General features: G+C 35.3%; 2 protein-coding genes and 2 long non-coding RNA genes across 15 annotated transcripts in view; 3 read left to right on the forward strand and 1 right to left on the reverse strand.

Moving 5' to 3' along the window:
• Positions 1 to 45: 45 nt before the first annotated feature.
• Csn7 (COP9 signalosome subunit 7) lies at positions 46 to 3,618 on the forward strand. 4 transcript variants are annotated; one of them, XR_011717452.1, is made up of 4 exons: positions 46 to 204; positions 507 to 1,162; positions 1,270 to 2,330; positions 2,403 to 2,811. XR_011717452.1 is itself a non-coding variant. In XM_071699560.1 (4 exons), the coding sequence occupies exons 2-4, from the start codon at positions 515 to 517 to the stop codon at positions 3,392 to 3,394; spliced, it is 867 nt and encodes a 288-aa protein (XP_071555661.1). In that variant the 5' UTR covers positions 46 to 204; positions 507 to 514; the 3' UTR covers positions 3,395 to 3,618. The 4 variants fall into 4 exon arrangements, 3 of the variants coding, with proteins under 3 accessions (XP_071555661.1, XP_071555679.1, XP_071555670.1); XM_071699560.1 differs by lacking the exon at positions 2,403 to 2,811 and adding an exon at positions 3,348 to 3,618 and having other exon boundaries at positions 1,270 to 1,441; XM_071699578.1 differs by having other exon boundaries at positions 1,270 to 1,441.
• Positions 3,619 to 3,675: 57 nt separating this feature from the next.
• The window catches only part of Glurb (metabotropic glutamate receptor B), a 134,001-nt gene continuing 124,758 nt past the window's right edge, over positions 3,676 to 12,918 (reverse strand). For 8 of the 9 annotated variants that reach the window (XM_071699347.1, XM_071699356.1, XM_071699337.1 and 5 more), the window contains 11 exons: positions 11,475 to 11,726; positions 10,805 to 10,979; positions 10,576 to 10,682; positions 10,169 to 10,318; positions 9,902 to 10,035; positions 9,168 to 9,326; positions 8,836 to 9,002; positions 8,009 to 8,379; positions 7,440 to 7,591; positions 6,911 to 7,130; positions 3,676 to 6,778 (listed from right to left, as the gene is read on the reverse strand). In XM_071699347.1, the coding sequence (XP_071555448.1) occupies positions 6,534 to 6,778; positions 6,911 to 7,130; positions 7,440 to 7,591; positions 8,009 to 8,379; positions 8,836 to 9,002; positions 9,168 to 9,326; positions 9,902 to 10,035; positions 10,169 to 10,318; positions 10,576 to 10,682; positions 10,805 to 10,979; positions 11,475 to 11,726 (2,132 nt within the window). In that variant the 3' untranslated portion in view covers positions 3,676 to 6,533. Of the gene's footprint in view, positions 6,779 to 6,910; positions 7,131 to 7,439; positions 7,592 to 8,008; positions 8,380 to 8,835; positions 9,003 to 9,167; positions 9,327 to 9,901; positions 10,036 to 10,168; positions 10,319 to 10,575; positions 10,683 to 10,804; positions 10,980 to 11,474; positions 11,727 to 12,918 lie in introns of those variants that run through there. The other variant, XM_071699362.1, reaches the window with a different exon arrangement.
• On the forward strand, positions 7,425 to 9,545 carry LOC139768979 (uncharacterized). Its single transcript, XR_011717467.1, has 2 exons — positions 7,425 to 7,546; positions 9,132 to 9,545. It is a non-coding gene; the product is annotated as an uncharacterized lncRNA (long non-coding RNA).
• On the forward strand, positions 11,000 to 11,560 carry LOC139768973 (uncharacterized). Its single transcript, XR_011717466.1, has 3 exons — positions 11,000 to 11,060; positions 11,134 to 11,299; positions 11,447 to 11,560. It is a non-coding gene; the product is annotated as an uncharacterized lncRNA (long non-coding RNA).

The raw sequence follows: 12,918 nt of genomic DNA on the forward strand, positions 1-12,918 counted from the left end.
CGGTGCACTTCGGCGCAAACGCCATGGCGTCGCGATTTACGCATGCGCGCGCGATTGGAGCGGCCCGCGGCTGAGGCTCCATATTCAGACGTTTCTCACATCACTGGCCCGCGTTTCGACCGTTTCGAGCTCGACAGTGCCGAAGAGAAATTTCGATTAGCTTTGGTGTCCGTAATCCGTAGCGCCGCTGTCGATAGCGAACGAGTGAGTTTCTCACGTTATTATCACGCGTTTACGTTCGACGACGTGCCTTCGATCGTCGCTGACGCGCGCAATAAACGGGACGAACGCGTCGAATCTGTTTCCTAACCTCTCTGGTCGGCCCCAGACGATCGTACGAGCGTTCTGTTTACTAAAGCTTTGTTAAGAAGAAAGGAAGTCTTTTTTTTTCCAGTGTAGTCTATTGGCGATTTGATCTATCGTCATTAACTGTACATATACATATTTTGTGGTATACCGTTTATTCGCGCACGAGATTTCTTTTATTCATAAATATTATTTATTAGGAGTCACCATGACAGGTGGAAATACCACTGAAAAATCAGCTAATAATCCTTTGGAGCAGTTCGTGCTGCTTGCAAAAACTGCGAAAGGCGCCGCCGCCATAGAGCTCATAAGGCAAGCCGTCGAGACGCCCGGCGTACATGTCTTTGGCGAATTATTGGACATGCCGAACATTAAAGAATTAGAGAACGGACCTTACGTCCAGTATTGGAATACTTTGAATCTATTTGCATACGGCACCTATAAAGATTATCTGGAGAATAAAGAGAAAGTGTTAGAGTTAACTCCTACGCAAAAAAAGAAGCTTCAGCACCTCACAATTGTCACTCTGGCTACGAAAAACAAATGTATACCCTACTCGGTGTTGTTGGAGGAGCTAGACATAAAGAATGTCAGGGATCTAGAGGACTTGATTATCGAAGCTATATACGCCGATATAATCCATGGAAAATTAGATCAGAAAAATTCACAGCTAGAAGTGGATTATGCCGGTTTAGGACGAGACGTCCGGCCAGGTGATACCGGCGTAGTAGCTGAGACGTTAGCCGCCTGGGGCGAAGCGTGCGATACAGTTCTATCGTGTATCGAGCAGCAAATATCTAGAGCTAATATTGAAAAGCAAAAAGCTACTTATCATAAAGAAAGAATACAAAGAGACGTGAGTTATATTTCCTTCTCTTTTCTTGTCTCTTTATTTGTTTTACATCGTTAAAAGATTAATCATATGGATAATAAATGTGAGATTTCTTTTCTGTTGCCTTTTAGATTACTAATATAAAGAAATCCCTCGCGGCTCAAGCAGGAGGCGGAGGCATTCAAGAGGCTGATATGGCTGGCGGTAGTTCTGGCGCAGGAGGAAGCGAAGCGAGTAGAGAAGCCATGCCGGTACTGTCAGAAAAGAAGAAGTTACAGAAAGTCAAATGTATCAAAGTCAGTGGTAAGTTTTGGAAGACATAAACTCAATAGTTTCTTGCGTAATGCATATTTTTTTTCATCGTTCATCCGTTCGTTGAGTCGAATATTATACACTTTTGAATGTGTTATAAATCGTGGCTAAATTGCGAGTATTAAAATTGAATTGGAACGTATGTATGGAAAAAAATATCGAACATTCTTGTGTTAACTTTTTTTTAGATTATGAAATGAATGATGAATGAAAAGAATTATGAATGAGAAGGGTAATATTGAAACGAATTTATTAATTATATATAAAGTATAATCCAAATGCCGAATCGAGAATCCTTTATGTATTTGAAATATTGAGTTTTTAGAGACTTTTAGAGCAAAGTAGGGAAATAATATTTTATACAACGTGTTCTAAGTATATAGCATCGAATTGTATACATCAAATATGTAAGAGTACTCGATTTTGTGACATTTATGGACTCGATGTTATAATAATGAATAAAATCAAGAGTACCTTTTCTTATCAAAATACATTTGTAAGATTAATTTATTGACACACACATCAATATAACAAACTTTTTTAAAAAAAACCAACATTTGAGTATATAAGTTCCACTTTAATAACTGCAAATATTTAGCGAAAAATGTAGAAAGAGCGGTAGATTTCATATTACTTTTACTGTGATTATTTTGAACATCACGATTAGTATTTGCTGTATAAGCTATTTCAGTACTGTTGTTAGCGTAAAATTTAGCATTTGTTCACGGAATTGATTGTTTATTTATTTACATTGAAAGTAATAATATGTACGAGGTATACGTAACGAGGTATATGTGATGATTGTCTTTACATCGAGCATTAAAAAAAAAAACAAAAAAAAACAATGAATCTTTTCTTTGTGACAAAGATAATTTTGTAGGTAAGCTTGAATATTCTTGTAATATACCTGTTTATTTTTGTAGACCAAAGACATCATGTTTTGTGTTTGTAGGGCGTGAAGAATTTAATTAGGATTTGACGATTGTCTAGATGAATTTGATAAATAATGCAACGTGTATTGCATATATTTATCAATGCATACGTGCCTACCCATTGCCAGTTATCACATAAAACGGTATGCCCATTGTGACGAGTTGGCTTACGTGTACTTCCAACGATAGTACCGTTCGTACTGTTTGCGTTCAGACTTTACAGATTCTCATTTCGTAAGGATTTGTAGTCGCTAAACGATTTACTGACGAAACAATGCGTAACTAGTCGGAGAGATCGTTTTTGAAGAAACTTGTATATTCAAAAAAAAATTGTAAAGGTATGCCACTGATGTAGCTTAGCAAAGAAAAATGTCAGTCGTCCGTTAAAGCGTTGTAATTGCTACTCGAATAAAAAGATAATATATTTTAGCGAGGCTTTTTCTATTTTTGTATACCCTTAATGCCTCTCTCTCTCTCCTTTACGTTTATCAAGTAAGCTGCTAGAAAACATGTTAGGTTTTAAAAAATTGCACAAATGTTTGTAGGTTGCAATATTATAGGACGACATAAGACTGTATTTTTTAAATAAGATATTTGTTATAAGGTATTTGCGTGCTCTTATACATTCAATCAAAATTGTCCATGTTTGAATTTACACTTTCAATCTTTTCTGATTCGTGATGTAAATGCATTTTCTATTACGCATTTTTTGTCTTATATTTATTTACAAATTGTGGAGACAAATTATGTAAGTGATGTCAATTATGTAAGCGAATTCTATGTTAGAAGTTACAATTGTACAATCTCGGTATTTTATTTTCATTCTATATAATATATATATATATAATATATACCTACGTATTTTTATATTATATGTTGTATATATACAGACATACACATATACACACATACTTTTATGGTTTGAAATACAAGTCATCAATCATACGTCTAATGGGGATTTTCAGGATCTGCTACTGATCCACTAATGGTCGATGGGACAAGTTGGGAATAGCCGAGAATGAATTAGGTGAAACCTTGTGGCATACCAAGTCGTTTGGATACTCTGTCTCTTTCTCTCTTCCTTTTTTTCTCCTTCTCTCTTATCTTCTGTGATTTTGATGATAGAAAAAACATTTCTTCTGTAATCTTCGTAGCTTTTAAAAAGAAATGATATCTTTGAATTGTCTTATACTTATTGTAAGCCGCATTAAGAAAAATAAAATCATGCTGACTAAAGTGTTTTTCTTTTCTCCACAAAAATTTGTCTTAGAAAAGAAAAATGGTACGCAGCAATTACATCGTCGATTTTATTTTGCAACTTTCATTTTGATGAGTATACATCACGCTATTACTATCTCCTTTCTATTTTAATTTATAATGTATTTAAAATATCTTAAAATCGCGTGAAACGTATATATAATATATGTTATTTTTGACATTGTGTGTTCTTGCATTGCATTTTGGAATTTATACATCGCATAATCACTCACGCGGTTTTGTCATAACAGGATATTATAATTAAATTCCATACCACGAGCCACGATAAATTCTTATTTATATACGTTATTATACGCGTATGTACAATTATCCACCTCTATAGTGTATTTATATATGTACATGCGTACATATAACTATGAATACTTGTCGAGGAACGTCGACATTTTCCCGCATATTGGCTTTTACATATATAATTTAGATTTTTATCAATCTTAACATATCCATTGCCCGCGTATCGGATCTGCGACTCTATGATCAGTTTCTAAACCGTTATATGCGTAACACAAAAAGACTAATTAAAACAGTTAAAAGAAGTAACTAATTGTCATTTTTACATAGTGACTATTGCAGCGAAATCTTCACATCGAGACAGAGTCTATCTCAGGCACGTGGGCAGTGAATGTGTTAAATTATTGTTTAAGTAAAGTGTACAACAAATGTACATTGAAAAATTCTCTCAATACGATGTTACGCGAATGCTACATTTTATTCTCTCTTTCTCAATACTTTCCTAGTTTAATATTACGGTTTTTTTACTATTAAAATATTATAAATTTTACGTATATAACGAACGATTTAAATGTAAGTATATACTAAATTGTGCAGTGAATATCAGGCTTATCTATAAGCCTAATGACAAAAATAAAAAAATTGACACGCGTTACATTTTGAAGAAGCACAATTTAACATAGCTGTACTTTCATGTTAATGTCCGTACATATACAGAGAATTTGAAATACTTCAAGCATAGTGATAATGATTTACAAGTATGCATCAATTGATTACGTTTCTTTTGACACGTATTTACAAATAAATCACAGATAAATTGATGGCAATTGTAAATGATCATGCAGTGTTAAAAAATTTTCAGAGCAAAATATAAAGTAGTTTTTTTTTAGTCTAGAGACGATATGTTTAACACGAATGGAATATATCTAGTCTTACATAAAATACAGTCTTCCACCATATCGTCAATAAGAATTCTATAATATATTTAATTATATTCTGATAATGACAAGAATTACGTTTTGCAAAATCAAATTTGCGCTACTACAAAATTGCGCGTTATAATACTACGCAATTTGCACATATTCTTTCTACGAAGAGCAATTCCTATAGTTTGCAGAAAATGTTCCTAATTAATAAATTTAATATCATAATATTAGCCTAATATGTCTAAAATACATTTTATTTAATATTAAACAACGCGTGAAGTAGGTATACATTATGTTAGATTCACTCCTAAGAGTTTACATATTTACAAATATATATTTACAATAATTAAATGTAACGTGTATAGCAATATGAACATCACGCTTAATGCTAATTTTTCTTAGAAAATTTACGAATTTATTATCTAATAAATGAAAGTACCTACTTTTAAATATTTACGTTCATACATATATGTTAAAAGATATTACTTCTGTTTTAAACAGGATAATTTTTGTTGATAAATTATGTTTAAACATCTATATTTTTATGACTCGGCATATTAGACGGCAAGAAATGTCGAAATTATGTAGATATCGAGATGTGGCCATTTAAAAAGATAATATAAAATTTTTTCGCAATTAATTGTTAATATTACGTTATAGAAAACACGAAGCAAGAGATGGAAATATTGAACGTTTAAAGCAATTTTCAGAGATTTTTTTAAAGATATGTATCTTTAACAATGACTAATATCTTACAATATAATTTAATGAAAATGAAAATTAAGTAATAATTTGAAATAAAAAAAAACGAATAAGAATTTTAAATTTACAATGTTAATAAACATTTTGATAAAAGGGTAGAAGATAAAAACCACATAATATTAAATATCTACCTATTTTATTCGTTAAATGAGAGCGAAATTAATATGACTTTTGTTTTCCTTAGAATCATAATTTTGGAAATTTTTCCAAAAGAATTGATAATTAGTTACGTTATGTATTTATTAAGCAACAGTAAATGTGATGAAGTGAATGTAGTGAAAGATATATCATAATAAATCTATAAATTATACATATTTCTTCGTTGCACACATTATTATACAATTATAAGGTAACACACACACATTATTACTTAATATATTTATATTAAGTGTACATTATATATTACTTAATATAAATATATAATAATAATTGCATGCATTAATATATACAATTATTATTATATAATTATATAAAGTAATAAAACAATCTTTAACTCTAATACTCTTTCATTGTACGCTCATTTATGTTTATTTGTCGTCTTACATGTAACTTACGATTATAAGTTTGTAACGCATCATGCATCTCAGGATATACATATTTTCGACACGTCGTACAATACGTATATAATAAATTTCTTCTACTTCAGATTCACTCAACTCTAATCCAATAGTACGGATAATTTTAAGTACGTGTTACCGGACAAATTGGCGTCTGGTTGTTGTCATTTTTCTGTCGAACCCTGACGAGGGGCGTCTGACGATAAATTGCTTGAAAATAATTTTCAAAATAATTTTCAGTATTTTATCTAATTATCTACCTCGTTATGTTGAGAAATGCGTCGGCGCAGATCTAGTCATATATACATACAGTATACAATGGAATAAATTAAACGGTAACGGGGTTCTTCGAGATCGGTTTTAAACTAACAGTTAATTCCGTTGACAGTTCTACCTTCCGCTACAATGAGACGTCGCTTTGAGAAAGCGGTCCATTGCCTATCCTCGCATTGCTGTTGAGTCGTTTCGTCGTTGTGCTATTTATTGATTCCATGTTACTCGCGGACACGATTACGTCCGGTGATTTTTTATTACTCGTCACGACGGTCACAAATTCCTTCTCGTTGGCAGTCGTTTGCGTTGATCGCGAAATGCACGTCGTCAGCGACTCCCCGTTTTTCCGTTCCTTCAATTCCATTTCGTAATCTGCGAACAAAAACGCGAGGGAGCTGCGCATGATTTGTAGAACGTAATATGTAAATGAAGAAATAAAGAACACGTTAAAATGATAATCAAATTATCTGGGAATTGAACAGAGAGCTCGGGGACCGTATTTACATTCGCTTTGAGTGGAGCAGTCCATGGTGGACGCGATATGTTTCTTGATGGCTTTATTCTGGTCGCAAGTAGCGGCTGTCAGAACCGTCGTCGCCGTCACCGGTCCCATCATACTCGAGGCATTTGTAACAGTTATCGCCGAACTTTTCGTCGGGTTGGGTCTTCCTGCCCTCACAGTCGGACGTACATTTCTCTCGGGCCGGATTAAAATAATATACAGCTGCACATATAAATAATAACGCGTGAATTCCTTTGCGATAAATTATATAAGCTATATAAAAATGCATTTTTTTAAATCCGTTTTCTCATCTAACGTATATTTTGAGAACTATTAAGGCGAGTGTAAATATTTAGCTTCTTAAAGTTTCTAAATACACCGCGATTATATTAATCCAAATTCGATTTGATTTGTCATTACGTATGATCACTGAGCGCACTTGAAATTTTAATAAAGAGTTGCAATAATTGAGCATTTAATCACACGTTTTAAACACAAACATTTTCAGATATTTCAAAGTGTCAGCTTTACCTTTGGACTGAAGAGGCAAACCACCGTTACGGATGCAGAAAGACTGATTGTTACAGACATCGAGGTAATTCTTAGTGCGACGTTGCTTCCGGTACCGTAATACAAAGGTACGAAAGCGAGCCATATGACGCATGTTGTATACATCGTTAAACCTGAATTAGAAATGTTATTTCTTAAGGACGCTATATATATATTCTTTTGCGCGTCGTTATCATTATCATACAATTGAGAGATACAGCATCTTTCATTTCATGTTAAATCTCCATCTTTTACATATTACAATTGCATACATATATGATCTTTATCCGAATATTACCCTTATTATTTCTTTTTTTTCTCAGCAAGCTGTATTTGTCATGACAAGTGATAGACACAGCATTGCAATGCATTAATATTGCAACTACATGGCGTATGTACATAAAAAAGAACACAATGCTGTTTTTATTTTTATTCTTCATCGAGGTTTTTTTTTTAATTGCGAAAGAACACGTAACACGTAGTATGAATATAACAAAATATGCATAACGTGGTGTAAGAACGCGGATATCGCGATAAAAAGGTAAACTTACCGATGTGCTTGCTCTCGTTGAAAGCTTCTGGAATTTTTCTCGTGAGGACGGCGTAGATAGTACACACAATTATCAATATTATGGGATATGTAAACGCGATCATATAGCTGGTGTCGATGTAGTTGTTGCACACGAGTAGATTGTCCTCCATCGTGGGATAATGATGCATCGCTCTGGCAGGGTCGATGATCATCCAAACTATATTAATTAAGATCTGCACGGATACCAATCCGGAGCAGATAATAAGTTGCGACCGCGGTGATATGAAGGACGGCCTCTTTGCACTCCCGGCGTTGAAGATTCTTGAGATTCGATTGGTCTTCGTTAATAAAGCTGCGTATACTACCGTGAAGCAGAAGCCTGCGGCGAATCTGTCAGCAGAAATAAAAAGTTGTATCTCCGTTTTTCTCAACAAGTATTCTATTAAGAAATGCTTTCTCCGCATAATTCGAACTTCTAGTTCTGGTTCTAGCTCGATGCATGTAAAGATACAATCATCTTATTTTTCATTATGTTACTTTCCTCTAAACTTTTACCACCGTTTCCGCCACGCGATATTGTTTAAGGGAAATTTTTTGCACTCTCACTGTACCGTGATAAATTGTATTAAAAAGAAAGTAGGAAAATAAGTTGGAATTAGATTCTGCTTGAACCATGTAAAACTAGTAAAACTGCCACTCTTACTTGGACAGCATTGATCGTACGCGAGAAATGTAATTTACCGACTTAACTGTAACAGTCTGGCAGGAACAAAGAGATTAATGCTGTCGCGTCAGAAACTCGTAGAAAATACACCTGAAAAGATTCATAGGGTCTTTTTTTTTTACCTTTGAATACCGCAGACAATGTGCGTGGGTTTGAATATCAGAGTGAATGTGACGAGGTAACAGAGTAGAATTCCCAAGAGAAGAACGTAAGATAGTTCTCGCCCAGACGCGCGTACGACAGGCGTGTCGTTGTGCTTGAGGAAAACGCCGCAGACAAATAATGTCACCTGTTTTTTTTTTCACACAAAGCATATGTGACCAAATCATGTAAACGACTATACATAAAACACGTGATATGATTATTGCATTTTGAGATATAAGCGAAATATAAGTGATTCAAGAACTCTCTATTTCAGGAAAATAATCTTGGGAAGAATACGAGAGATACCTACCAAAATTCCCGTGGCAGAGAAAGACATCGCACCTATTGCCCAACCACTTTCCGGACGTAGGAACTCTTCCGGAACATCCTGGCACATCGAATGTGTTTCATCCGGCAGCGTACCTCGTTCACACTGACTGCACTGCGTCTCGTCGTTGGGATCCCGTATCTACTTGAGCAACAGAGTAAAATTCTTAAAATATAAAATAGTTGAATTAGATATTTCCTTATCTAGTGAGGTTCAGTTTGCAAATTCATATCATTTATATTATGTAATTTAAGTCCTTTCCTTTTTGCATCAGCAATTTTTTTACACCGCGATTATCTATGTGAGATATGTGATTATTCTGTCGCGTTAAAATATTATGCGTTATTATTCGTAAAAGAATCTTATTACTTTTTCCCATGATAACACAAAACGGTATAAAGAAGTTATGAAAAGATAGGAGTATATAAACGGACGAATCATTCAACACGCTATAAAAGAAATCACATAAATATCTTTTATCTCCATCTGACACGCATTCACGAGAATTTGGGCGAGCAAAAGCAATATGTGATACTTTTCAAAACCTATTATATCGCGAAATATTTGCTAAATAAAAGGGTGTAAAAGTAGATATTTTTTTCATTATTGCGACTCGAGGATATATTGTTCTAGCTCCTATTAAAAATAAAAGAGCGAGTCAAATATTAAATATAAGCAGGCGATTAATTATCTCACATAACACGTCGTTAACGTACCTGATATTGAGTGCAATTAAAGCAATGCCAACAGCATCTCTCACCCTCGACATATTTCTTTGCTTGACCGACCTCGCAAGGCAAGGAACACACGCTCACGGGTGGTTGAGGATGTCCGAGCTTAAATTGGATTTCTAAAACAAATACATGTACGGCGATGATGTATAGAACAGAACGTACGGACAGTACCTAATAGAATATTATAGAATGGACACGTCCAAGAGCGCGATAGGACGTGTCTCATAATATGAAAATATACGAGCTTACCCGACATGTTTAGTCGCAGCTCCCCTTCCAGGTATTTGCCCACGCGAATCCACTCGTACTTGCCCGGTTCGGTTTGCTTGAAATGTATGATGTTGTATCGCGCTGGTCCGTCGCCGTCCTTGTCGAATCTAAATTTGTCTCCGCTTAGACCTTAAACGTAGTCGTTCGATCGCCTATGAGTACCATGAAAACTTGATCGAGACATATAAGTAGCTAATCACGGTAATATAATCGAAGTATCTATCATCTCTTTTATTTAATTTTATTTTACTTTATTTTATTTTACGCGAGCATCGAGTAGAATAGTAGATACTAGATAGACACGTCGTATCGATTTACAATAAAAATTCCAATGACTAGAATCGCACTTTAAAACCTTTTCTAAAGGAAACGCTTTGTCAGCTTACCCTCGAAATCCACCTTGCGCAGGTATTGCAAAAGCGTTGTTCCTTTAGTCGGTTTCATTTCATCGCACAACCCTGCCTTTCCCTGGCAAAGGTCACGATGCATATCTCTGACGGAAAGAAGAATAGCATATTTTGTTCTCACAATTTTGTCAATACACAATACATACACACGCATATACGAAAATTTTTAAAAACTTGTCCAATCTGTTAAAGAGAAATTTCCAATTACCGAAAAGCGTAAGCGAATGCCATTACTGCATCGGAGACAAATTGTAGTTGGTCCTCGAAAGCCGTATTCTGCTTGGTGAGACGTTCTTTTGTCGTGCAAATTTCCGTGTAATTTGTGTTATATCGTGTCCGAGGCGAGTTTGGATATCGGCATTTAAAATGGTCTTCCCAAAATTCTGGAATCAACATGAAAACTTGATTTTTATTATTTCAGGTAACTCGATAAGGGTTGATTCGGAACAACTTAGCGAAACAAGGTTATATTTTATTAACGAGAGAAAAGTTACAATTTTAAGCAAATATTGTACGTAATACTCTTTTTTATTGTAGTGAAAAAAAAAATTACGCAATACGTAAAGATATATAAGAAGTAATAAGAATACATCGTGAGCAGAATTACTATGCTTCGATTATTTTGTCCGGCAGCCGATGATAGCGAACACGTTAATAGGAATATGTTAGATGACAGTCGACTTGTTAGCAAGCTGGCGTTTGTGTAAGTATTGTAAGTTAAAGTTTGTCGACATATATCGACGTATATTGAAGTAAACGAAGTAAACTTCTCACTAACAACTGCAGGTGTATGTGCGAATGCATATTACGTGTGCAAGCTAGAATTCGCTGAGTTATGCTCTTATCGTAGATCCAGCATCCTTTGGGTGGCCTCTTACCGACGAACCACGGGTTCCTCCGATTGTTCTCGACGGTCAAGTTGAGGAAGTACTCTTTGAAACCCTTAACGGAATTCGCCTGGGGTTGGACGGATAGAGTGCCCTCGACTTCCGGCTCGTTACCGTTACTCACTAATCCCCTTGCACTCCAGCCGTCGCTTCCGATCCAGGAAAAAACGCCGGTCGCTTTACAACGCCTGACCGCCCTCATGACCCCGGCGACTTCTTGGTCGGAGCCGAAGATAATGCAACCTGCGGCAGTACAAGTCGAGGAAATTTTCTCGTGGAAACATCGCCTGCGGCATAATGCTCTCTCATCTCGTGTCTCATCCTTATTATCGCGGTAAAGAAATCGTCACCATTTTGGTTTCATTTTATCGTACAACTTGTCGGCATCGCAAAAATTCTCCCGAAATGAGAGGGGTTCGAGCTTTTATTGAAAAAGTGCCAATGAAACGTCTCATGTCGCGGTCGGTGATTCTCATGGGAATCAAGATTATACAGGCAGGAATCGATGAGAGCGTAAAAGGGAGCGTAAGGTCGACCTTTCACAATCGAAAACGGTTTGGTTACCAAAAGGGTCTACACGAGGAAATTCTGCATAAAATAGATGTTTATCGCGAGGTACTTTTTCCTCTTCGAAGTATAGTAGATACGGAGTATAGTAGATCTCAAACAATCAGATATCTTCCTTGCCGAGGTTATATATGCTTTTCTCGAATAAAATTGGTATTTTAGATTCGAATCGATGTGAATCGAAGAAGTAAGGGTACTTACGTTTGGGAAAAAATCTTATAGATATACATTTATCTTCTCGCGACAATCGTATTTTAACAAAGGACAGAATTCTTGAGAATTATAAATATATATATTTTTTCGAACAGGATAAATGCAAAATTTTGCATTTATCCTGTTCGAAAATATAATTACTTCCGTTACGGTAATATACATTGTATGCCCAGTTTGTTGCTTGGGGGATGGTCTGGTTTCTATATATTTTCCTCTGTCTCTCTCTCTCTTTTTCTCTGTTTCACTGTATATATCTCTCTTGACCTAATAATATCTCGTACAGAGAAAGAAGTATTCTCGAACGGGATCGTATATTAACGAACCGTTTAATCTCTCAACGTTAGCTCTTTAAAAAAATATCTCTTTGAGAGAGAAAATGTGAATTATTTATAAAAAATGTTGGTCGAAAGTTATTCAAGTACGAAAGATTCTAAAAATCGTCGTCTCGGGAGGGATCTCAAGGTTCAGGACCGTGTTGAATGGATTAAATGGATGAAATATTTATTCGTCTGAGGTAGCGAAGAAAGCACGCCTCGCTTGTCAGACGGAGTCGCTAAATTCTGTTTCCCTAAAACGAGATTACCGTTCCAACGTGGATAGAGAGCGTTGTGCCATTAATTATATTTCTTCTTTATGTACATACGCGGGTAGAGCG

This window comes from Temnothorax nylanderi, unplaced genomic scaffold (assembly GCF_030848795.1).
Source record: "Temnothorax nylanderi isolate EJ_2023f unplaced genomic scaffold, tnyl_v1.0 TNYL_tig0002_pilon, whole genome shotgun sequence".
In the NCBI taxonomy this organism is placed as follows: domain Eukaryota; kingdom Metazoa; phylum Arthropoda; class Insecta; order Hymenoptera; family Formicidae; genus Temnothorax; species Temnothorax nylanderi.

What these genes read in the sequence shown, in the direction of transcription:
- Csn7 (XM_071699560.1), top strand. Translation starts at nt 515, where the DNA reads ATGACAGGTGGAAATACCACTGAAAAATCAGCTAATAATCCTTTGGAG. An exon ending in AAGAAAGAATACAAAGAGAC is followed by an intron (nt 1,163 to 1,269) that starts GTGAGTTATATT and finishes GTTGCCTTTTAG; the next exon opens with ATTACTAATATAAAGAAATC. An exon ending in CAAATGTATCAAAGTCAGTG is followed by an intron (nt 1,442 to 3,347) that starts GTAAGTTTTGGA and finishes GGGGATTTTCAG; the next exon opens with GATCTGCTACTGATCCACTA.